Below are 24,265 nucleotides of genomic sequence, written 5' to 3' on the forward strand. Positions count from 1 at the left end.
AATGGCAGAGAGAAAACTGTGTTCAATCTGTTAGCCCTATTATAATTTAGGTGCAAAGCCAGGATTTAAGTACAGGGCTGTTGGAGTCTAAAACTAAACTCCTTCCATTCTGCAAGGCCACTTCGGGGTGCCAAGGACTGTCCTGTTGCTACGTAGGTATTGACGTGGCCTGACAGGTGCCTCAAACTGTTCTCATTCCCCTGATGAAAGAGGATGGTGCTCCTTCATGACCTCCCCATGCCTCACCTTGCAGCTAATTTGGTGACATATTTGTGTTCTGCTATGAATGCTTGGTTTCAGCTAGAATTCTTAATACGTTCAGTGACCACGATTGGATATAGAAGGAGTTTTCTCTGAGTAGAGGGGCAACCATGACCCATCACATCATATTTCAACTCTGCATCTACTAGGGGTGAGTGCTGTCACATGGGCTGTGTGACAGTAAAACATCTGGTTGAAAAGTGAGAAATCTATTTGGATTTTACCTAGGAAGAAAGAAATATCTAGATATTGAGAAATACCTGGAGCATTGAATGAAGTCTTTACTTTTCACCTTCTAATTTGAGATCATGTTGATATCACCAAAGGGTGCAAAAAAAAAAAAAAAAAAAAAGTACCACGGTGGTTTGAGGAAGACCATGGCGAAGATGTCTCTGGCCATCACATATGTTTAAAGAGAAAATACAAAGATGGCCACACTTGTTGACATTTGGTAGTTTAAAACATGAGTGATAACATGATGGGAACAAAAAAAAAAATAAGAAGAATATCACCTCTCACTCACCTGTTGGATGCAGAAGCTTTTCTTTCCGCACCCAGCTAGGCAAGAGGAAGAGAAGCTGAGTGAGGTCAGATGGACGAGGCCCAAAGATCTAGGAGCAGGGGGGATATAGGAGCCCCAGCACAAGGTCCAGAAGGGCTGGGAGAGTGAGGGAGGAGGCAGGTGCAGGCCAAACAAGCAGAAATGTAGATGCTGCCATAACGAGCTCAATTTTGAGAAGAGACAACGAAATTCTAAGGGGATTTTGAGGATGTTCAGCTTTGTGATGGGCAGTGTAACCAATCCCTTCTCCCCCAGAAAACTTTACATAAAGATCTGCATTCATCTTTCAGGTTCTGGAAATGAGTCATATAGCTTTTTCTCAGTTGCCAAAGTCCTTAAAGAGAGAGAACAGTGGCCCAATTACAGTTAGGTTAAATGAGTATGAATGACCACAAAGGCAAAATGATAAAGCAGGTAGAAACTGGGGTTTTCTCATCCACAGTGACCCTTCTAGGACACACGGCAGGTAAGAGGGGCTGATCTTCAGGTCCCTTTGTCTCTTAAAGCAATGTCTACACCAGGTTCTTATACCACATGGAGTCAGAAATGGCAGCAAGGTTTTAGAAGATGGCAAGGGGCTTTCTGTCAGGTGTGATGGGATGCTTTCGACTGTGCCTGGGGCCTCTGGCTATGTTTGCATGTCACTGGTATCATCAAGGGAGAAACAGAGAGAGTTTGGGTCAGGATGCCAGGGAACCATGACTTCTGATATCAAACACAGTAGCTGGGTGGCATATTCACTCTGGCATAAGAGACGTGGGTGTGAATCCTGCCTCAGTTATGCTTGTTCACAGGTTCACATCATCTACAGTGTCTGATGTGGAGTGGGACCTAATTAAAGTTAACTTTCTGACTATTATTACAGCTATAGAACTTGGATTTATGAGCGTATGAAAGGGAAGAAGATACCGACTGAAAGATGAGAGAAGAGGTCAGCTCAAGGCAGAAGTTCAGTGTCTTATGAAGTGAAGCATATCTGAACATCCTAGAATGTTCTAGGTCCAAGGAGAATCCTGGAGAGCTTGCTTGCAGGAGGAAGCTTCCTATTGCCTTTCCTAGCATGCTAGGGATCTAACATTGCCTGGAAGCATCTCTTTAGGTTTGGCGCTGTTCTCTCCAGGCCACATGGGTGTGTCAGATTTTCTTAGTTTGATAGTTTAGAGAATTCATGTCCACCTTTGGCATTGGACCAAGAACACTGGACTTGGCCTCATAGCCAGAGAGGAGGATATTGTCAAACTCTCCTTGGCTGTGAACTACCCAGGGACTTATGTGGGGGAGGCAATTCCCAGGCCTCCGTTTCTAGGCACTGCTAAAAACAGGAAAGGCGGAAAGACTCACAGCGGTTTATGAGAAAGCAGAAGGCAATGGCAGCTTCAACAGATTCCCCCCTTCCCTGGTGTGGCATCAGACCGGCTGCAGAGAGCGTGCAGCACATGGTGCCATGGGTAGTATTTGTTTTAGAAAGAATCTTAGCCTTGGATGGGAGGATGAATTAAATGATAAGCTCCTATAGTTCTTTCCAGGAAGAGGCCAGTAAATGATTCTTTATTTGAAAGATGGGGTTTAAGTCTTACAACTATGGTGGGTTGGGATATAGGACACTGTTAGCTGCTCGCTCTCCTGTGTGGGGTGTGGGGAGAATGGGGTGTTTTTTGTTTTTTTTTTTTTAATATATTTCCAAAGAATTTAGAAACTTCCTTAAGGAAGACACAGATTCTTCACATAGCTGCTTCCCTAAGCTCTATAGGGGATTCTTACAAAGAAGTATCTTTTTATCTGATACAGCTCCACAAATCACTCTTATATTTGTTGTATGTTCAGAAGAATTATACTAAACAATGACAAAACGCGTAGTTTTTTTTTTAAAAGGCAAGAGACTTTGGCCAGTATTTGGCTATGTTTAAAATACCAGCATGGTAAACATTTAGGACAACTTTAGCATGCCTTTAATATAATATTTTCTTAAAGTCTGAAGGGAGGTATGGATTCCAGATCCAAATAATTTTCTAAACCTCTTAAAAGCCACAGTAGATTTGAAGAGAAAGATTATCACTTAGGTCTTCGAATTTATGTTTCCTTTTGTGTACTTATCTGTAGCTTGTAAGCTGCCTGAATGTTTATTTATCAACAGGAGGAGGGAGGGAGGGAGAGAGAAAGAGAGCCAGAGACTGACTCTGAATATGGGAAGAAGCTGCAGAGCCAGTGGGCTCAGGAGCATCAGGGGAGAAGTTTCTGATTAGGGAACCGGCCCAGACTTTAGCCATGGGGCAGTGGCGACACCTTCTGGTCCATCCTTGAGCAAACAAACAAACAAAAAATTCCCCGAAAACCTATTCTGCACTTTCCACAGAGAACATATATGTGTGTTTTCTATTAGACTTTCCAGAAACTCATAAATGATTATAAAACCCATTGTGCTAATAGAAAAAATGGCATAAATGCTGACTGAAGCTATTGATGTTGATTGTAGTTTATCTGGCCAAATGAATCAGGCTGAAATCTGTGATTTTTTTTTTTTGTGGTTACTTTATAACAGGTTATTTTAAAGTATCAGGTCATAGATGACATTTAATGCTGATGCTCACACGCTTGGAATGAGCTGGTCAAGGGAGATTCTAACTTTATCAGTCAACTGTCCCAGCATTTCGACCTAGAGACTGTCTCAATTCTCCCTCCCCCAAAACACTTAGGTTGGAGTACATTAACCACATTTTGTCTCCTTTCATCCTCAAATAGCCACATCTTTTATATAAGAGCCATTCATAAACTTAAAAATTGCCTCTCTGCCATTGCAGTGCTGGATCGAAATAATTACTGGTTTTGGTAATTCTGTGAATATCCTATAAATTCTCTTCCAGTTGCCCATTCTTTCATTGGTTAAACGGGTATCTGTTTGGTGCTCACTGTGGGCCAGCTTTGTGCCCCTTTCCCCTCGTGGATTGCTGGAGAGGGACTCTGATGGGGAAGGTGGGGATTGTTGAGTATATTTAAGGAAATACACATGGTAGTCATTCAATGAGTATTCGTTGGATTATGAACTGATTTGCTCACCATTTCCTAAATGATACACTCTTAGTTAAACTCAGCACCACATTAAATAGTGGATTATATCAAATGTTGACATACACACATCCAGAGCACAGATCATGGGACCATCTGCCTGGGCTGGGGTCCTAGCTCAGACACATACTAGCTTGGGCAGGTTGCTTAACCTCCTGCCTGTTTCCTTCTCTGCAAAGTGGAGGTCATAACATGGCATACCTTAGAGGGCTGCTGGGAGCAGTAATTGAGCCATCGCCTGCAGAGGGCTTAGCACAGTGCCTGGCATGCTGTAAGCAGTTGTTACGCACAGTGTGTATGTGCAATGCATGATGATGCTGAGGTATGAGAAACAAAGCACACAAAAAAAGCAACAAAAAATTCTTAGTGCTGCAAGAAAAAAGTGGCTCTTGCCTCTGGCCCTGCTCTGTAAACATCATGCTTGACTCATCCTTTGCCCTGAAATGCTGATATGAACAGGGATATTCAGCTGTTCCTTTCATTCTGACTCTATAGCCAGAACCACAAGCCCCGACAGAAAGCCTTCATCATAACAGATGTGAAATGGGGCAACCTTAGGGATTGGGGGAGACCGATACTTACACAGAATCCCCCAGATATGGTACGTGTACACCTGGAACTCCCTTCCCTTGCTCAGAGCAGTTCCCTGGATACCCTAACATGCCCCCACATAAATTACAGTTTGTGGGGAGAAGCTACCCACTGGATGTTTGAGTTGCACAGCTTTTACTACATGAGTCTTGCGTCTTCTGAAGTTTGAAGTGTGCAACAAATTAAATGTGCAATTTTACCTTCTGTTTCCTGAAATCTAGTAGGGGATAAATGACTCAGATTTTTCCAACACGAAGGAGAATTTAATATAGGGTGTCCTTTTTGGCAATGACTAGGACTAGCATTTTCACCAGAGAGAGAAAAAAAATTACCTTAACTTGAAAATGAATTATATACAAGAATCCACACTCCTCTTTTTTGTAACTAATAGAAAATAGAGCCCAGATACACACACACACACACACACACACACACACACACACACACGAGAATATATATGTGTGTGTATATATATATATATGTGTATACATATATACATATATATGTGTGTGTATATATATATATATATATACACACATATATATATATTACAGAATACATATATTTCAGTGTAGCAATGTGCCATGTCAAAAATACTCATCTTCCCAGATTCCCAGAATTTCAGCTACAGAAGATCAAATGACCAAGTTCTGGCCAATGAGGTATTGATAGAAATTAATCAATGGGCTTCTGAAAAAGATAAGATAGATGCAGCTGGCATTGTCTGGAATGTCGATGTGATGTTTGGAGGTGGAGCAACCATCATGTAAAATGAGAATGACAGTCACATACTAAAGATGGAGAACCAGAAGCTCTAAGGAGCAGCTCAATTCTCGACTTCTTTCAGCAACTACATTTGGCTGGAACTCTCTACTCTCTGGACTTCTTGTTATGTGAGAGAAGCAAATTCCCTTAAAAGTAAACTTTTATCAAGGGTGCTTAGAACAGGACATGGCACATAGTAAAATGCTATATAGGTTTTGCTAGTAAAATAAAATATGTATTTGCTTTAGCCACTGTAGTCAGGATTCTATTATAAATAGCCAAACACAACATTTGCCAATATACATAGGTATTGCCAATATTTCATTATTTCACTTTTTTTGGGGGGGGGCAGAGTCTCGCTTTCCAGGCTGGAGTGCAGTGGCACAGTCTTGGCTCACTGCAACCTTCACCTCCTGGGTTCAAGCGATTCTTCTGCCTCAACCTCCCGCGTAGTTGGGACTACAGGCGTGTGCCACCATGCCTGGCTAAATTTTTAGTAGAGATGGGGTTTCACCATTTTGCCAAGCTTGTCTCAGACTCCTGACCTCATGATCCTCCCGCCTTGGCCTCCCAAAGTGCTGGGATTACAGGCGTGAGCCACCACACCTGGCCTCATTATTCCATTTTTATTCTAGCACCTTGCACAGAGCCTGGTACTGAATAAGTATTTATTGAAAGAATAGACTATTCAGTGGGGCCAGAGGAAATATGAAGGACCCTGAAATCATGTGACTCTGTATCTGTATATCCTTTCTCTTTCTTTGTATAATGGTAGCTGGTGGTCTTTTGAGAACGGCTGAAGTAATTCTATTAGTCTGGCCTGAGAGACTCCCACAGAGTCTCCCAGCCACTTCGTTATCAGAGCCAAAAGAGAAGCATAGGTTAGCACCAACCTCTCTGCCAAATGACTCAGGTAGAATGGAGGCAGTTTTAGGCCTGGGCAAAATGTTGACTAACATTCATCCTTGGGGTCCCCACAATGGAAACAGAACATGGATAACTGTGATTGCAAACATCCGTGGGCATGACACCATCAGAGTCACAGCTGTGTGCACAAGGTCTGAGAAACCACATGGCTCAACACTCTTCCTCCCCAGAATGTTCAGGAAGGTAAGATGTTCTAGACAGGAGTACAGGGAAACCTATTTTATTCACCTTGATCCAGACCATTCAATGCTTTGTCCACCACGGGTCTTAGAAACATAATTTGACTTCTGGTTTCTAGCTGAAAAAAACAAACAAACTAGAATTTAGCCTTCTGAGTTTTCTCTTTTGACTCTTGGTGAAGCATCACCTTTAATATCAAGTATAATTTCCCTTGAATATAGTTATAAAAATAAAAGTGGAAAGAAAAGTGCCACTTAAGCAAAGCCCACCAGCACACTGACCATCCCAGCGAGGAGAGCTGTCCAGGTTCTTGCACTCTTGTTGATTGATTCTAAGTGAGATTATTCACCATGAAGCTTGATACCATACAACGGAGGTTACAAAAGCATTGCATGTGTGCAGTTTGAAGGCAATGCTAGTCACAGAAAAATCATAGGCTTTAAATGGGGACCGCAAAGTTTTAAATAAAGTCAGAGCATGGGGGAGCCTGCAACATGGGGACCAACTTAAAAGGTGAGATTCCACAGCCGGGACAGAAGCTGGCTGGAGGACGTGCCCATGGCTCTGATGAGGTCCTGTCACCATCTCCCAGGCAAAGGCACAGACAGGGTGGAGGCGGTTGAAGCGTTTGGGATACATTTTTTTTTTCACTCACTTAACAAATGCTGATGGGGCACCTGCTATGGGTCAGATGCTGAGCTGGGCTCTGGGGTGACAGTGATGAAGGTGGCACACCCCGCATGCTTCCTCGTGGTGGCAGCTGCTCAGAACCCTGCTCCTCACAGCACAGCCCAGACCAGCAGTGTCAGAATCGCCTGGGAGCTCTCGGGCCTTGCCCCAGATCCAGTACCTCAATATCTGCTTCGTATCGAGAGCCCGTGGGAAACCACGATGCGCCACTCCCAAATAGGAGGGATTGTTGAGGTGAAGACAATTCAGAAGAAGCAGAGGCAGTCAGTAAAGGGCTCTGACCTCCCTCTACGTGTCTAAAAGCAGGACATAGTTTTACAAAGACAAAACGTATCCTGCCTCCCCACTTCTAGGAGGGAGACCCACTGAAGGCAACTTAAGACACTTAAACTTCTGAAGATGGCCCTGCAGGAATCTACATCGAACAGCTTTGCTAATTGGCCTTTATCTGCCATTTGTGTGCTTTCCCCCAAGTTGCTGCCCTTAGAGACTCCGTTTTTTTTTTTTTTTTTTCTTTTGTCACATCTCTAAAAGTTTACTGTGCTTTGTTGAAGACGCTATATAAACTAGAATTCAAAGCCGTCTATTTGAGAACTCCTAGTTACATGAAATACACACGTTAATACACCTCTGCTTGTTTTGCTCTTCTTAATCTGTCTTTCCTTACAGGGGTCCCTTCCAACTAAGAACCTATGGGGATTATTCTTCCCCTATGGCCCCCAGGGGGTTCAAATGTATGTGCAAGGTAGAAAATGGTCTGGCTAACAACAGGATAGAAAAGTAGTGCTGTTCTATGCTTAAGCCTTAAATCTGTGCCTGTCTTTAGCTTGTGAGACTTCTCTGGCTCCGTCTGGAAACCAGCTGCAGGTGGGGAGGACTGCCTTCCTGCAAGACGGGTCCGGAGCAGGATTTGAAAAAAAAGCCGGGGTTTTAAAGGGAAAATTCCATGTGGCAACTTTTCCCCAGCAAATTATCCTCTCTAAACTGCTGATAAAGTCAGAAAACCAGACTAGATTTAATCCCTGGTTTTAATTCTTATGTCTCAGCAACCCTAGTTTGTAGCAAAAGATCTTTAAAAGCTGAGAAATGCTGAAGCTTTTGCTAGAAGGCTCAGCACACCACCTGGATTTTCCATCTTGTCATTTTCAGCCCCAATTCTACCAAAAATGAGGGAATCTATGCTACATGTTAACTCACCTAGTGCTATTTTCCCCTAAAGGTCGACTGCTCTGAGCAGAAACTTGGAAAAACCTTCCTCAAATCTACGTCCTGACCACAGACAAGGGGTTATGAGTGTAGTAATTGTATAAACCAACTACGATACTTTCAACCTATACACACACAGTGAAATGTAGACACACACCCACCGACGCACTACTGCACTTCCGTGGTCTGAATACCCTGTGCTTAGTGGTAAAGCTATGAGACTTACATTGTGTCCCGTCACGAGTATAATTTTGCATGTCAGCACTTTTTAGATTATTTGAAATGAGCCTGTCTAAGGAGGTATGTGATGGCCTTGCCAGTACATGGGAACATCAGAACACACACGAAGTGTGTAAGTGTGCACGTGTGTGTGTGTCTGTGGAGAGAGAGAGAGAGATGGAGAAATGTATTTAGTTCCATGTATACACTGCACAAAGACAAGAGGTGTCGGTTGCATAGAATGAGGTAACGGTAGGGAGAGGTGAAAGAGCTTTTAACTCATGTGCAAATCAGTTATTTAATGTTCCTTTATTCCCCAGGTCTTGATCTGAGTCCAGGCCAGGCCAGGAGAACTCATTCTGGTCAGACAGCGGGAAATTCCACCACATGGAATGGTGTTGGTGGTCTCCGCTCTTCTCCAGTCGGGGAGCCCACACAGCAGAATTCCACTAATGAATGCGCCCACCCACACAGGGCCCGGCTCCCCCCGCCCCCTCCTCCCCACGTCTGCCCCATTCAACAGGCCACACCGCCACCAACCTCCTTCCTTACAACTGCCCAAGGATTTGTTTCAGGAGCAAGATTTGTTAAATTAGAAATTGCAAGCATCCACCTCAATAATGAACCAAATCAAAGACCCTCTGGAGGAATCCCACTGCGGCTCACTGGAAGGAAGCACTCGCCCCTCCCCTCCCTCCTGCCCTCGGCCTCAGGGACCCTCCGTGAGGGAGGAGATGAGGACACACAAGTGCAGGGCCCACCGGACCTCCGAGGTGGGTCCCGTCGAGCCCAGGTTATTTGTTTTTCCTTGCAAGAATGCTAGTCAAAGCAAAACTTTAACCCAACAAACCAACAAACAAAATACCCCGAGTTGGCTATTTGCACACAGGGGTTGCCAAGGAAGGCAGCCTAAAGGGTCCCTTTGTGACCAGAGGCGTTTTTGAAAGGAGACAGCAATGGCTGCTTTATGAGGAAGTGGCGAGACGGTCACGTGTTCTCCACACTGCTGTGGATGTCGGCCTGACCACCCAGGAGCCTTCATCAAGAGGACCTGATAACAGCCCACGGTGGGGCTCCCAGGCCTCTGCGGAGGTCTTCCTGGGACCCAACTGTCCCCAAAATAACTGCTCTGTGTTTCCCACAGAGTAGACATGGAGCCCCACGGCCACTTAAGTGACTTCTGTTTCTGAGCACGCTGCAGGGTGATTAGAACTCCCATTCCTGCTGCTTTTGACACATGGCCTTACCTTTCCCACCAGGCCCGTGGGAGAGCACAAGGCAGAATAAGAAGGGGGCCACACCCATCGCCTGGATGACTGGGCCCTCCAGACCCGGCCACTACGACCTGGGGGCTGAGGGCTGGGAGGGAGGAAGGGGAGAAGTCACAAAGCGCCTTGTGATTGAAGTGGCTTGGAATAATAAATACACACACTCTCTTTTAAACGTGGCTCGCCACATCCTGGGGAGCTGGAAAAAATGCCCCACCTCACTGCCCCTCGCCCTCCTTCCCATGGCCCACCCCCAGCAGCAGTGGCTTTCATGACGCTTTGGGGGAAAGCACAGGGCCTTTGATAATAAGGGGCTGTTAGTTCTAGGAGAACAGCCCTCCCAGGCTGCTCTGAATCCTTTCAAGCACTTTTCTATCTTAGGTCAAGGAAGTTCATAAATGGACAGGCTAGAGGTTGTAGAGGAAGAGAGGAAAGGGAGGAGGAAGCATCTAGGGGCAGCTGCCATGGGGCAGGGCCGCCAGGGACCTCTGGTAGATCCGTCAGGCCTGGTGGACATGCCCTTCCCTTGGTGTGGGGGACGGATAATGGAAAGTGGCTTTGAACCGCGAAGAAGACCTAGCCTCGTTTGAACCCCCTAAGCTTTGGCTTAGGTAAAATGGAATCCTCGTACAGAAACACGCTTGCAAATCCACAGGCCTTGAGAGAATCATGATCATCCATCGGCTCTGGCGCCGCTTCTTCTGCCTGCCAGAAGAGGGCAGCACATCCTTCCACATTACAGGGCAAGCTGGGCTGCCCGGTCCAAAGGGTGGACACTAGGTATGGGGATCGGGGGAGCATCTGTGAAATTCATGGCTGCAGCAGCACCAGCTATCACATAGGTGCCTACTGTGTGTCAGGAACTGTCTAAGTGATTTATATGCATTAATTCATCTAATTAACATGACAATGCTACAAGAGAGGGTGCTATTACAATCTCCATATTACTGATGGGGAGGCTGAGGCATACTGAAATTCATAGAATTTGCTTTTGTAGCCACACGCTGCCTAAGACGGAGGTCAGAAAATTCCAGTTCAAGGACTAAATTCCGTTCGCTGCCTACTTTCATGCTGCCCTCAAGCTAAGAATTGTTTTGTGTTTTACGTTTTTGCATGGTTGGAAAAAAGTCAAAAGAAGAATATTTCATGACATGAGAATGATGTGAAATTCAAATTTCAGTGTCCGTGAATGATCTTTTATTGGAACACAGCCCTTTTTTGTTGTTGTTGTTTACGTATTGTCTGTGGCTTTATCTGTCTTTACGATTCCTGCAGCATAATTCAGCAGAGTCTAGTAGAGGTTATGTAGCCTGCAAAGCCTAAACTATTTACTATCTGACTCTTTACAGAGAAAGTTGGCCAAGCCCTGACCTACAAGGAAGTGCTACCTGTTTCCAGGCAAGAGGGATCGAGAGCAGAGTTGCTATTTACTGGAGATGGAGCTAGTACAGCTATCCCAGAGTGAATTAGAAGCAATGTTGAGCTTGATTCACTTTATTTCCAACACAGTAGCTCAAGGTCAAGCAGAAAGGAGTCTGACATGTCACTGAATAGCCTCAAGGAAGTAGTAAAATGTTAGATCTGGAAAGGACTATGAAAATCCACTATTATATCTCATCAAGTCTAAGATGCATGTTTTTTCACCCTTTAACATCTGTGAAATCAGGCGATGTCTTACAGTCAAACTATGAGAGTTTAAGTGAAAACACTTTTGTTTAAGTGACAGCATTTTTTGTTGTTGTTGTTTTTTAGAGGCTTTTTTTCATTTGAGATGAAATCCTGTTCTGTTGTCCAGGATGGAGTATGGTGGTATGATCCTGGCTCACTGCAACCTCTATCTCCCAGGTTCAAGAGATTCTCCTGCCTCAATTTCCCAAGTAGCTGGAATTAAAGGTGCATGCCACCACACCAGGCTAATTTTTTTGTACTTTTGGTAGAGACTGGGTTTTGCCATATTGGCCAAGCTGATCTTGAACTCTTGACCTCAAGTGATCTGCCCGCCTTGGCCTCCCAAAGTGCTGGAATTACAGGTGCGTGCCACCATGCCTGGCTAATTTTTTTGTACTTTTAGTAGAGACTGGGTTTTGCCATGTTGGCCAGGCTGATCTTGAACTCTTGACCTCAAGTGATCCGCCTCCCAGAGTGCTGGGATTACAGGTGTGTGCCACTGCACCTAGCCAGTATTTAAAATAATAATGCCTTGCTCTCAGTGACATCTTAGATTAGGCCATTCCTACCTCCAAATATCCAGCTTCTTTTTGGTGCTTTCTGTTGATGGGATACTCACTTCTTTTGTCCGTTCTACAGATTTAATTGTAAATTTTCTAATGTTGTACTGAAGTGTGTAAGCCTCAATTTTCCATACATCAAATAAGGTTAATCTTGCTTAATATGTTTACTTCAAGAGTCTTAAGATTTTATTAAAAGGGAGTGAAGGGAAGAAGGCACTGTGAGCCCCGGGTAGGGAGGAGCAGAGCGGGTTGCAGGAATTGGCCTGTTGGTGTGATCGTACCAGGAGTCTGCAAGATGGGAGGACAGGGATGGGTTGGTGGGGACAGGAACCATGAGAACCTGGAAGGGAAAGAAAGACCACCAGTAACACAGATGAGTTCTTTTTCTAGCAGCATCAGCCAGGAGCATGACCCACTGCAGGTGGCACCTCTTAGAAGGAGAAGGCTGGAGCAATTTGAAGATTTGGGCCTGAATGGAACAAGAAGACAAGGAAAGAGTGCAGAAGGCCGCTGTGGCTGGCTTGCCCCTGCTGCCTTTTACGAGGGATCTAGGAGATGAGGAAGGGAAATGAGGGAGGCAGGATGAGAGTCATTGATACTGCGCTAAGAAGAGCTGCAGTGTAATCCTTCAGTCACATTCCCATTCAGCGGGAATGAGCATCCAGATTCTGAGATAAGCTCACTGAGGTTCCTAGAATGACCCAGGAGTCTTCTTCCATGCTATGTGGCTGGGACAATCAATGTTTTCAGAATTAGCCTGTGGAGCACACGGCCCACTTCCAGGTTCCAGGAAGAGGAGCCTTAGGGAGGTGGAAACCTTGGCCTTTATTTCGAAACAGAACCAAGACTGCTCAGGGACATGTGTGGCTAGTGGCTACATTTTTGTTCCAGCAACAAATTGGGAGCCAGGAGGTGGTGGGAACTAGGGTTCACTCCCCTGCCCTCTGGTAGCCGCGTCTGAACTTGGATGGAGAGAGTAAGGAGAAGCAGAGGGCTTAGCCCTAACCATTTGGGTACACTTGTCCTGGGTCCTGGATTTCCTGGGACACTACCAATTTCTTAGAATTTGATTATTTTCAATGAAGCCAATTTGTTAGACATTTGATTTTCAGTTTGGAAAACATGGCTACTGTGGTTGCAACTAATAAAGGGCAATGCAATCTAAGAATGGTCCTTGCACCCTGAACACACAGCACTGTGCCCTGCACATCACAAATACCAAGCACGATTTTTAGGGCTTTCTTTAGGAAGTTAGAAGCACCTTATTAAGACAAGTATTTTAGGAAGAGTATATTAGGACATCTCAGCATCTTCCATAAAAAGAGAACTAGGGGCTGGGTGTGGTGGCTCAAGCCTGTAATCTCAGCACTTTGGAAGGCTGAGGTGGGCGGATCACGAGGTCAAGAGATCGAGACCATCCTGGCCAACATGGTGAAACCCCGTCTCTACTGAAAATACAAAAATTAGCTGGGCATGGTGGTATGCGCCTGTAGTCCCAGCTACTCGGGAGGCTGAGGTAGGAGAATAGCTTGAACCCGGGAGGTGGAGGTTGCAGTGAGCCAAGATTGTGCCACTGCACTCCAGCCTGGTGCCTGGCGAGGCACAGTGAGACTCTGTCTCAAAAAAAAAGAGAAACTAGGTGCAACCTTGCGAGTGAAAGGGACACATCTTTGCACACTTAGTGCAGGAGTCCATTAGTCTTGATGGAAACTGATAAGCCCAGACAGGCTATTTTGTGTCCCTCTTCCTGGGTGAACAGAGAAGAGCAGGGAGGTTGGTGACACAGGCCTGAGGCTGCAGGGAGGTCTCCTGAGTCTTCCAGAGAAGATGGAGAGAAAAGGAAGAAAGTGGGTTTCAGGTGCAGAGAGAACACAGGGGCTGCGAGCTGGAGAGGAGCTCAGCCCAAAGGTGGGGGAAGATGGAGAGGAGTCAGAGCAGCAGGAAGTCAGCAGGGCCTGGAGTCTACAGCAGCCTGGGGGAGAAGGCACAGGAGGAAAGAGCCAAAGAAAATGGAAACCACAGCTCCTCCGCGCCTGTGGCTCATGGCAGGAACATTTGTTATTCTTCTGGGAGGCTGGTTTGTTTTTATCTTCTAGGAGGACCAAGCTGCAGCTGACCAGGGGCCCTGTTTTGCTTTGTCTGCTGACGAGTTCAGAGCCAGCTTTGTGGTCTACCTTATGTGTGGCCGCTGGAAGGCCCCGGGGCTGCCCCGACTGCTTCAGCTCACCCTGGGCTCCGTTTTATGGTAGTCTCCTCGTTTTTCTTTCTCACCTCCTCCTGGCCTTTGTCGGTTTGTCGTGCTTTATGCACCCCCGTGAGTAGCTATAAAGCCTTTCTGGAGCGAGTGGAGTATAAATTTTAAAATAGAAAGGAGGCCCCCCAAGACAGAGGAATACAGAGGTGGAAATAAGAGAGGAAAGTGGACCCGAAGGGGGAAGAAAAGAAGGAATTCAAAGGAAGCCTTGAAGGGCTAAAATCATCCAGATTGGGCAAAACACCATTTAGTGCAAGTCGCCTGAGAAGCCTGAGGGCGCGTAAGCCCCAAGACTGCATATGATACCGATTAGACTCTATTGCGCGTGGGACTTTTTAGACTTCTCACTAGGGGAAAGACGGTCCTTTGGAAGTGGGCTGTGCAAAAGGATGACAGATGGGAGATGGTCCATGTGAGCAGGGCAGGAGAAATACTGAATTCTCGTCTTAGGCTACGGGCATAGGCATGACTACTTCCTCTCCGGCTAAAAAGAAAAAGGGCAAAAGCACATGAGAATATGACACTGGTACCAAAAACAAGGTTGGTCATTCTTGGCAGGACACTAACTGTATCTGAGGGAAACGTGATAGAGTTGGAAGACATTTTTAAAAAGGAGGAGACTTTTCAAGTTAGTTAATAAGAATGGAGCATTCAAGATGAACCTTAGATCCATTTGTTAATTACCTGGCACATGCAATATGCCCAGAATGTGAAATAAACCATGCACACTGCTAGGATTGGAGCATAAGGGAAGAGAGAGTGTGGAAAACAAAGTGAAATATAGCACTTTCTGCCTAGACTATGATAAGTAGCTAAAATGAATTTCTTGAAAGCCAAGAGATTTGCAGGGATATTAAGAGTCTGTTCAAATGGCAGTTGAGGGTAAGAAATGCTAAATGTAAGATAGATATTCAGAGGGAGAAGCCCAGATCCTCTTAGGAGTGACAGAGAGTGGGGGACATTAAAGTAGGCTGTCAAGGAAACCCTTTTAGGGAAGAGATGAACCCAAGGAGCCAAAGGGGTGTTCCAGTGGCAGGAAGGGAAGGGTGTTTTACAGCAACACTTGCTAGAGATGGAGGCCACTGACTTGCAGAAGGTGGAGGCCCGGGTTCTTGCTGGACTCTGTCATGTGCCAGGCAGGCTGGGTAGAGAGCATGTTGATAGCAGGATGCTGCAGGATGCACCGTGCCAAAGGGGCGTGGGTGACATTTGTGCCCTCCCTCAAGCCTTCTACTTTAGCACTCTATGAACCTCCAGGTCTAAATCCATGATATAACTTTTCCCTGCAAGATTGAAAAAGTGGATGCAGGGCTCAGAGCTGGAACCCCTCCAGCCAAATCTAAATGCAGTGCTTCTTTCTTCCAGCTTAAAGATGCCCTTTATCAGGGCCATGAGGCCTCCTCCCATGTGGGTTCTTGATCCAATTCCCTATCATCTCCCACTGGGCCTCCCCTTTAAAGGGAGGAGGGTTTGTGCCGCCCTAAGTTAGGCTGAGCTCTCTCCAGTTGTGTAGAATCTGAGTTACAAAATAGATGAATCTGTATTACAAACCTTGGCGATATTATTAATTACCTTAATTGGCAGATAAAGAAACTGAATGTAAAGCCCATTTTACAGATGCAGAGCCAGAGGATGAGAGAGAGTAAGTCTCTTGGGTAAAGTTATGCAGCTAGAAGTGCTGGGATTCAAACCCAGGCCGGAATTGCGTGCTTGCCTGTTTTATTGCCCCCTGTAGATGGTTAGTTCACGGAGGGCAATGACTTTGTCTCATTGCCTTGGCAACTCCAGAACCTAGCACTGTAACTGGTACATAAGCTGCACCCTTTAATATTAGCTCAGACTTGTAGACACTTTACGGAACTTGTGTTTGTTGAATGAATCAATGAATGACTGAATGTACAAACTAATGGATGACTCTTTTCATTACACTAGCACTGCCGGCATGGCTCCCACGGATGGGGTCTCCATTGTGGTAGCGGGGGACTTACGAGGCTTTGTGGAACAATGGAACATGTTACAGGTGGTTCCTGTAGTCTTCACAAGAGCGGAGAGATGGCCCATCATGGAGAAGCATGTTACAGTGCAGGCTTTTCTCATGCTGTCATGTTGAGAGGGCAGAAATGGATCATAATTGAGCCAGTGTGTGTACGGGGGCTGGGGTATTAGTGGCAGGTGGAGGGGAGGGAGGGCTCTGCTCAAGAGAGAGTAAACGAAAACACAAGAGAAACTCTCTAAAGAAAGAAAGTTGGAGAAGTAGGTGCAGAGCTGAAGATCCAGAGGAAAACCAAATGGCAAAGTAATGCTGGGCGGCGTGTGGAAGGAGGCCTGGGCCTGGATGCTGATGCTCTTGCAGAGACCTAGGAGAGGCCACAGGCACAGAGCTCCCACAGAGCAGAGAGGGGGTGGGCTGTCTCCTGGGTCAGGGGCTGTAGCACAGGAGCCATGGCGCTCTCTACAGGAGGGCAGGCCCCACGGGAGCCTTGACCTAGGGCTTGCAGAGCCTGAGAACTTTTGGACCCAGTTGACCACAACGGCAGGGTATTGGGTGGGAGGAGGGACAAGTAAAGAGGAAGGGAGGGGCATGAGCAAATTATAGTTCCAGGGAAGGAATGTGTGGTGTCTTGTTAAGAGGAAGGTGGACTAGCACATCTGGGGACAGGCTCTTTGGTAAAGCAGAAATGTTGGAGCTTTGAAATGTGCACATGAGTTAGGGGAAGCAGGAGTCACAAGGGCAAGTCTCATTACAGAAGAAAACAGGGTGAAACAGAAGAAGGGGAAACAATGAAAATTGGAGAGTACTGAGTTTATAAGAAATGGATCCGTGGCATTTGGTGGAAACTTGCTTTGGCCTTGGGAATAGGAGAACTGTAAATACGGATAATATGTAAATACCGTTTATAATTTAAAAAATCTGGAAGGCTCAAATGAGATAATCCTTCTGAGGGCACTTTGACAAGTATGAAAGAAGATATTTGTGGCCAAGAGGAATGGAAACTGGGTGTGGAGTCTAAAAACGAGGGTTCGAGAGCCAGCTCTGCCTTCAGGGTAGACAAGTCACGGTCTCATTTGGTTCAGTGTCCTCAGCCGGGAAAGCAGCAATGACTGTTCTTTCCCACGATGGCTCTGAGGGGCCATATTCATTTCCTTGGACTGCTACGACAAAGTACCACAAGCTGGGTGGCTCAAAACTACAGAGACTTTCCCCGTACAGTTCCAAAATCAAGGTGTTAGCAGATGTCCTTCCTTGCCTCTTCCAGCTCCCAAAAAGCTCAGTGTTTCTTGGCTTGTGATAGCATCGCCCCAGTCTCTGCCTTCTTTACATGGCCATCTGCCCCGTATCTCTGTGTCTTCTCCTCTTTTTCTTTTTGATGTGGAATCTCGCTCTGTCGCCAAGACTGGAGTGCAGCAGCTCAATCTCGGCTCATTGCAACCTCCACCTCCTGGGTTCAAGCCATTCTCCTGCCTTAGCCTCCCAAAAAGTTGGTACTATAGGCATGCACCAACATGTCCAGCTAATATCTGTGTTTTTAGTGGAGATGCAGGTCTCGAACCCCTGACCTCAGGTGATCCACCTGCCTTGGCCTCCTAAAGTGCTGGGATGACAGGTGTGAGACACCACACCTGGCCCCTCTCTTATTCTTATAAGAACAGCAGCCATTGAATTTAGGGACTACTCTAAATCCGAGATGATCTCATCCCCAAATCCTTAACTAATTACAACTGCAAAGACCCTATTTCCAAATGAGGTCACATTCTGAGATCCCAGGTGGACAGACATGTTTTAAATTTTTTTTTAGAGACAGAGTCTTGCTCTGTCACCCAGGTTGGAGTGTGGTTGCAGGATCGTAGCTCACTACAGCCTCGACCTCCTGGCTTCAAGTAAGCCTCTTGGTCTCAGCCTCCTGGGTAGCTGGGACTACAGGCATGTACCACCTTGCCCAGCTAATTAAAAGCAGGGTTTGTTTTTTTTTTTTTTTTTGTAAAGGTGGGGTCTTGCTGTGTCACCCAGGCTAGACATGAATTTTGGGGGGATGCTACTCAACACACTGCAGGGTCTAAACAGCAATGAAGCAAGAATATCAAGTAGATTGGGAGTGTCTTCCCTATACTTCTTCTTATTCTCCGGAAGCCACTCTATTTCCAATTTCTCTACACACACCTCTAATGGCTGCCATTGCCCACAAGATAAAAACCCAGGCCCTCAAGGATGGCACTGCAGGCTCCAGTCCCTTATTTCAGTCTCTGTCCCTGACTTTTTCTCAGCTTCCCCACATCCTCCGCTCAGTGACCTCAGCCAACCACTTCCTTCTTAATCTTTATGACCCAGTTGAAAGTCCCAGAAAGGGAGTTTCATGCACTCACCCCATGGCAAATGCTTCCTGCTCTGAACACCTTTGACAGAAATTATTTTGTTCTTTTACCTGTGGTTAATCAGCTCTCCACACTCTCTTGGATCAAGCTGAATTGAAGCCTTTCCTTCTGCACCTGCCAGGCACTGAAGATGGAGGAACTGTTTGCTTCTCCTTTGGACCTCCAGAATTGAGTTTTGCATTTGCCACAATCCGGGTCCTTAGTAACACGCTGCATTATTTAATTCCCGCTACACCAACTCTGTTCCTGCAAAGATTTCATCTCTTCTACCATGCATGGCTGCATATCCTGTTCACTTTGATCCAAAGAGATGCTATTCTCCCTGGAGCTTCTGGGGCATCTGCATCTATTCCCCCATTTTGGTCCATTATGCATCAGTCACTCGTTTATTCACAAAGATTCATGGAGCACTTAAGCTGCTCGGCTTTGTGCTGGACTGCAGCGATCCAGCCTGTGAGCCTATCTCGTTCTCCCATTCTGAGGGCAAGGGAATGGTTGCCATTGCCCACAGGATACAATTCCAAGCCCCCAGGTCTGGCACTGTAGTGGCCAGCCTGTTCCTCATGGGCCTGACATCATTCTTCAAGTGTTATGCACGCTTAATTGGACAGTTCCATTCAAATGGTTTTAGTTAATTCTTAAAGGGCAATGCTAAATGAAGGACTAAAAGAGCTGTGAGCTTAACTGGGGGACGCAGATCCCTTTCACAGGGCCCCACAAGAGAACCAGGTCCTGAATTCTATAGCCAATGCCAGAAACGAAGAGCTCGATGTGGGATGGGCCAGGCTTTCAGGAGTGGCTTTCCAGGGCCCACTGTGCTGCGGAAGGGGAGAACACAGCCCAGGTCTGCCTTCTGCATTTGCCATGGCAGTGGCTGTGCTGCCCCTCCCTTGGCCTCTGGAAAAAACCCTGGAGAAACCTTGCAGGGACCAGAAGGAAGCGGGAATGTGTTGTTCCAGTGTGATCACAGGTGGGGTTGTGAACTTGGGACAAATGGGTGCCAGGGAGGACTGTCCCATGCAGTGCACTGTGCTGTGCAATAAGGCAGGTTCAGGGGACAAACTGCACCCCTCCAGCCAGCCACAAAGCCCCTGGCCTTTCCTCCTGCACCAGCCAGGCAGTAGGATCCATAACCTCCTCCCCTGTGTCAAGGGGGACTAGATGGTGGGGGGCGGGCAGGGGGCAAATAACAAGCAATATTAGTTCCAGATGCTTCTCTGGCCTGAGTTTTTGACATGCCCATGGGCAAACTCAAGGTGCTTTGGGCAGCAAACAGACACTGCCAGGGGTTCTTGGTGGAAGAGAGTCACTCACCGGCATTGTTCTGCTGCTTGGTGTTTTTGATGTAGGCAGAGAACTTGGAGAAGATATCAATGCCTGCTGTGTTGGATTCGCGGTGTTTTGCAGCCAGTTTGGGGTACCTGGAATGGAGGATGCAGTGGTCGGTGAATCAGTAGCCTTAGAGCTCCTTTAAGGGCGAGCCTATATCGGGATGAGCAATACTTCCCTTTCCAGCTGCATCTACACATGTTTGGGGGTCTTTATCCCCATCCTGTAGGGAGGGTGGGCACTCTCCAGCCCTAGGTCATTCATAGAAGAAGTCAGGGGCCAGTAAGGTGCTGAGACCTGCCTAGGGTGACAACAGTCTGCTAGGCAAGGAACCAGAATGCCATTCAGGGGACTCAGGGTGTGTCCTCTTCTCAGGACCAGCAACAATGAGGTGCCAGTGAGAAGGTCCCATTAAAGTTCCCGCTGAGCTTGCCTCTCTACCAGGTAGGGTTCTTGACACTTCCACCACCCACTAAAATAACCATCTACGGCCAGTCCTGCGATTATAATTCTAGCTACACAGAGATAATTCTGGGAGCATGGAGATGCCAGGTATGTTAGCAGTAAACCATTTTTCTAAAGGAAGAATACCCTTGGCCCTCTTCTGAAATGTCCTTCACACGCTTATTATTTGTGTGCGGTGATAAGATGCAGAAACTACCAAGCTTCAGCTAAGGACATGTGTTTTCAATTGTTTTATTGTATCTTATTTGGAGATAGATTTGCAGTGACCCAGCCCCTCTCTCTCTTTCTCAGAGCCTTTCATGTTGAAGCCGGAATAATGCAAGAGGCAGGCTGGAGTTAGGACGATTGGACTTGAGACTGAAGGAGGTCAACTTGATCGTGTGGGAACCCATGGCTTGGACCCATTAGACCCATTAAAATGAGAACATAAGTTCAAATAAATATTATTTCACCAGCATGTTATGGGTATGGCCAGGTAGGGGTGGGTAGAGGTGGGGGGCCGTTGCCAGGTTATCCTTATTATCAATGAATGTGTGCCTTTGTAATCTCTGGGTGAATAGTTTTCGGCTGTGGGCTGTTGGGTTGCTTTACGTTTAAAAAGTAAAATCCCTTTTTGTTTGTTTGTTCTGGTGTTTTTAAACAAGCCTTTAAAACCTATTTGTTGTTCTTTAATGCTTTTTATTCCTCAACTGACCCATGAGCTAGAACTGTCCCTTTTGGGGCCAAGTTAGGTGGCTGTGTAATTTCAGAGATACTTCTATTGGAAGAGCCAAGCTCTCTACTATGAGGCAGGTAAGGAAGGCATTACTGTTTGCTTTTTACACAGAAGGGAACTGTATACCTGAAAAGATAAATAATGATTTAAAAACCATGGCTAATAAAGGGTGGAGGGACAATGAGGACCTGGTTTCCCGGCCTGCAGCAGGGTCCTTCCATCTCCACTGCTTCTCTGGAAACAGTAAAAGGAAATTTGCATTGGGCACCTACTGTGCAGCAGGCACTGTTCTCGTCCCTTTACAGGTATTCACCATTTACTCCTCATCACAGTTCTGTTGGTACTATTATTAGCTTCATTTCCTACATGGGGAAATGGTGGCATAGAGAGATTAAGCAATTTTCCTAAGGTCACATGGCTGGGTGGCAAAGCCAGCATCCCAACTCGGGCAGTTTCACTGTGGAAGACTAGGTTTTAAATTCCACATTGTGTGGCTTCTCATAAACTCCGCTGTGGACTCTGGAAGCCCCAGAGCCCAGAGCCCTAAAGGTTGAACTGAACACCATGGAGAAGCTGTCTCCATCCACCAGGAGGGGGCGCCCGGCACCGATGCTGCACACATGTCTTCCTAGGTAGCACTGAGAATTATCACATTCATCTGCTGTGGCTGGGGAAACACAGCAGGGCTTCCTGCAAGATACTAGGTAATCTACCAAGACTTGGAAATTTAGTGTCATCTCTTCCAATTTTGGCCTTCTCACATAGAATCCAGCATACTATTAGAATTGATAGACTTAAATTATTAACAAATGCCAAGTGATTGTTTCTCCTTGATAATGTAAAGACAGAGAAACCTAGAAAATGCACCCCAGTGGGCAGCTTGTCTGGGTTTGTTGCTTTGTTTTGCTCTATCTCATCAATCGGTCAAAATTTCAGTCAGCTGATCATTTCTTCACAATCAGGGTGAGCCAAACAGGGACGTGTGGTACCAAATCCAAGATGAGGACAGTGGATCATGTATTCAGGGGCCTATGGTGGTGTGATCCTGTTTCCCAAGCACTAGAACTCATTGGGACTTTATTGGATAGTGCAGTATTCTATTTGAGCTTTGTTCTTGTGGGAAGTGTGTCTCTAAGATGTTAATCTCACAAATTTCAGCAACTATACTGGGAGAAGCTACTATACAGGATAAGGGCATTCGTTTTAGCTCCATATTGATGCCATGTTTGAAATATGCCATTGAGTGGGTTACAAAGTACATTCTCTTTCTCTAAAAGGCTAGAGAAGAGTGTTTCATTCACCAAAACAGCTTTGAAATCACACTGGATGTGATCTGACAATAATCAAAGAGATGATCAATTTTTCTAACTCAGGAGTCAGGAAACTATGACCCATGACCCCTATTTGTCTATGGCCCTTAAGCTAACAATGGTTTTTACATGTTTAAATGCTTGAAAAAGGCCGGGCGCAGTGGCTCAAGCCTGTAATCCCAGCACTTTGGGAGGCCGAGGCGGGTGGATCACGAGGTCAAGAGATCGAGACCATCCTGGTCAACATGGTGAAACCCCATCTCTACTAAAAGTACAAAAAATTAGCTGGGCATGGTGGTGCGTGCCTATAATCCCAGCTACTCAGGAGGCTGAGGCAGGAGAATTGCCTGAACCCAGGAGGCGGAGGTTGCGGTGAGCCAAGATTGCGCCATTGCACTCCAGCCTGGGTAACAAGAGCGAAACTCCATCTCAAAAAAAAAAAAAAAAAGAAATATATTCTAAATGCTTGAAAAAAATCAAAAGAAGGATACTGTTTCATGACATGTGAAAATAATATGAAATTCAGATTTCAATGTTCATAAGTAAAATATTATTGAAACAGTCATGCCCATTCATTTACATACTAGGTTATGGCTTCTTTCACAGTGTAACAGTGGAATTGCAACAGACATTGAACATCCCACAAAGCCAAAAATACATGACTATCTGACCTTTAACAGACAAAATTGCTGACTCCTGATCTAACTGATGAAAATTTCTCTCCACCCTGTTTTTAAGATATCTTATTTCAAATACATGCACTTAACTTTCATTCTGGGAAGTAAAACAGTTGGCTTCTCATCAAAAAGAAAAAAGACGAAATTTCTTTTTCAAAAGTAGAATATAGTAGCAAAAAACAACAAAAAAAGAAAAAGCCATTGCAGATGGTAGTTCCCTATCTGACTTCTCACTGATTTCTCAGTGACTAGCCGCAGCCAACCAGGACACTGAATTAAAGGACACTTGCCATGCATTTAAACCAGTGTGCAAGAAACACCCACCGAGGACCAGGCCCTGAGACTGTTTTTTGGGATAGATACCCTGGAGAAAAAGAAAGATAGTTCGGATGGAATGACCTTGCTGATGGCAGCTTGAGTGTTTTCCTTCCTTTTTCTAACAAGCTGAAAAGTGAAGGGACTTCCTCTCTCTCTCCTTTCTCTGTTGTTCCCACTTCTTTACATCACCAACCCCTCACACAAGAAGGAGGTTAATGTGTCTGACTTTCCTAATCCTTGACTGTGTGCCTGTTTGTCTCATCTCTGCTGTGTAAGCAAAAGATCCCTGGAGATGGAAGAGGCCTGGCTTATTCATTAAAAGATATCCTGTAGGATCTGGGGTTTTGAGACCGAAGGTCACCAATTGTCTGTACAGTTGCACGTGGGAGACAGACCCAAAACAGGCACTGACTGCTCTTTCTAATTCTTTGAGCTACCATTTGATGAGGTCTTACTTCATATCAGGCACTAGGCTCAGTAGTATTATTTTCTATAAAAGCCCTAAAAGATCGGCAACATGGTTCTTATTTTGTAGATGTGAGAATTAAAGATTCTAGAGATTTCAAGTGATTTGCCTGTAGCAGAGAATATGCATACTCACTAAACAGCCATGCAATTCTATTTCCCAGTTTCTCTCTCACCTAAGTTGGGATCATGTGCGGATTCTGACCAATGGGATAGGAGAGAAAGTAACATCATGCACATCCCTGGCCCTACAAAACACTCTCTCTCCCTGCTGAAGGAGCCTTGGAGGGCATGTATTCCAAAAAATACAAGATGGAAGAGGACCACACTACCCACTCAGAATTTGCTCAAGTGAGAAATAAACCTGTGTTTTGTTAAGCCACTGTGATGTTATGGCT

The 24,265-nt window shown here is 45.7% G+C and overlaps 1 protein-coding gene across 2 annotated transcripts in view; it reads right to left on the reverse strand.

The window, feature by feature from the left end:
- CLIC5 (chloride intracellular channel 5) overlaps positions 1-24,265 on the reverse strand; it is a 110,972-nt gene that overhangs the window by 19,233 nt on the left and 67,474 nt on the right. For both annotated transcript variants that reach the window (XM_010333961.3, XM_074397861.1), the window contains one exon: positions 19,903-20,009. In XM_010333961.3, the coding sequence (XP_010332263.1) occupies positions 19,903-20,009 (107 nt within the window). The remainder of the gene's footprint in view (positions 1-19,902; positions 20,010-24,265) is intronic.

This window comes from Saimiri boliviensis, chromosome 4 (assembly GCF_048565385.1).
Source record: "Saimiri boliviensis isolate mSaiBol1 chromosome 4, mSaiBol1.pri, whole genome shotgun sequence".
Taxonomy (NCBI): Eukaryota; Metazoa; Chordata; class Mammalia; order Primates; family Cebidae; genus Saimiri; species Saimiri boliviensis.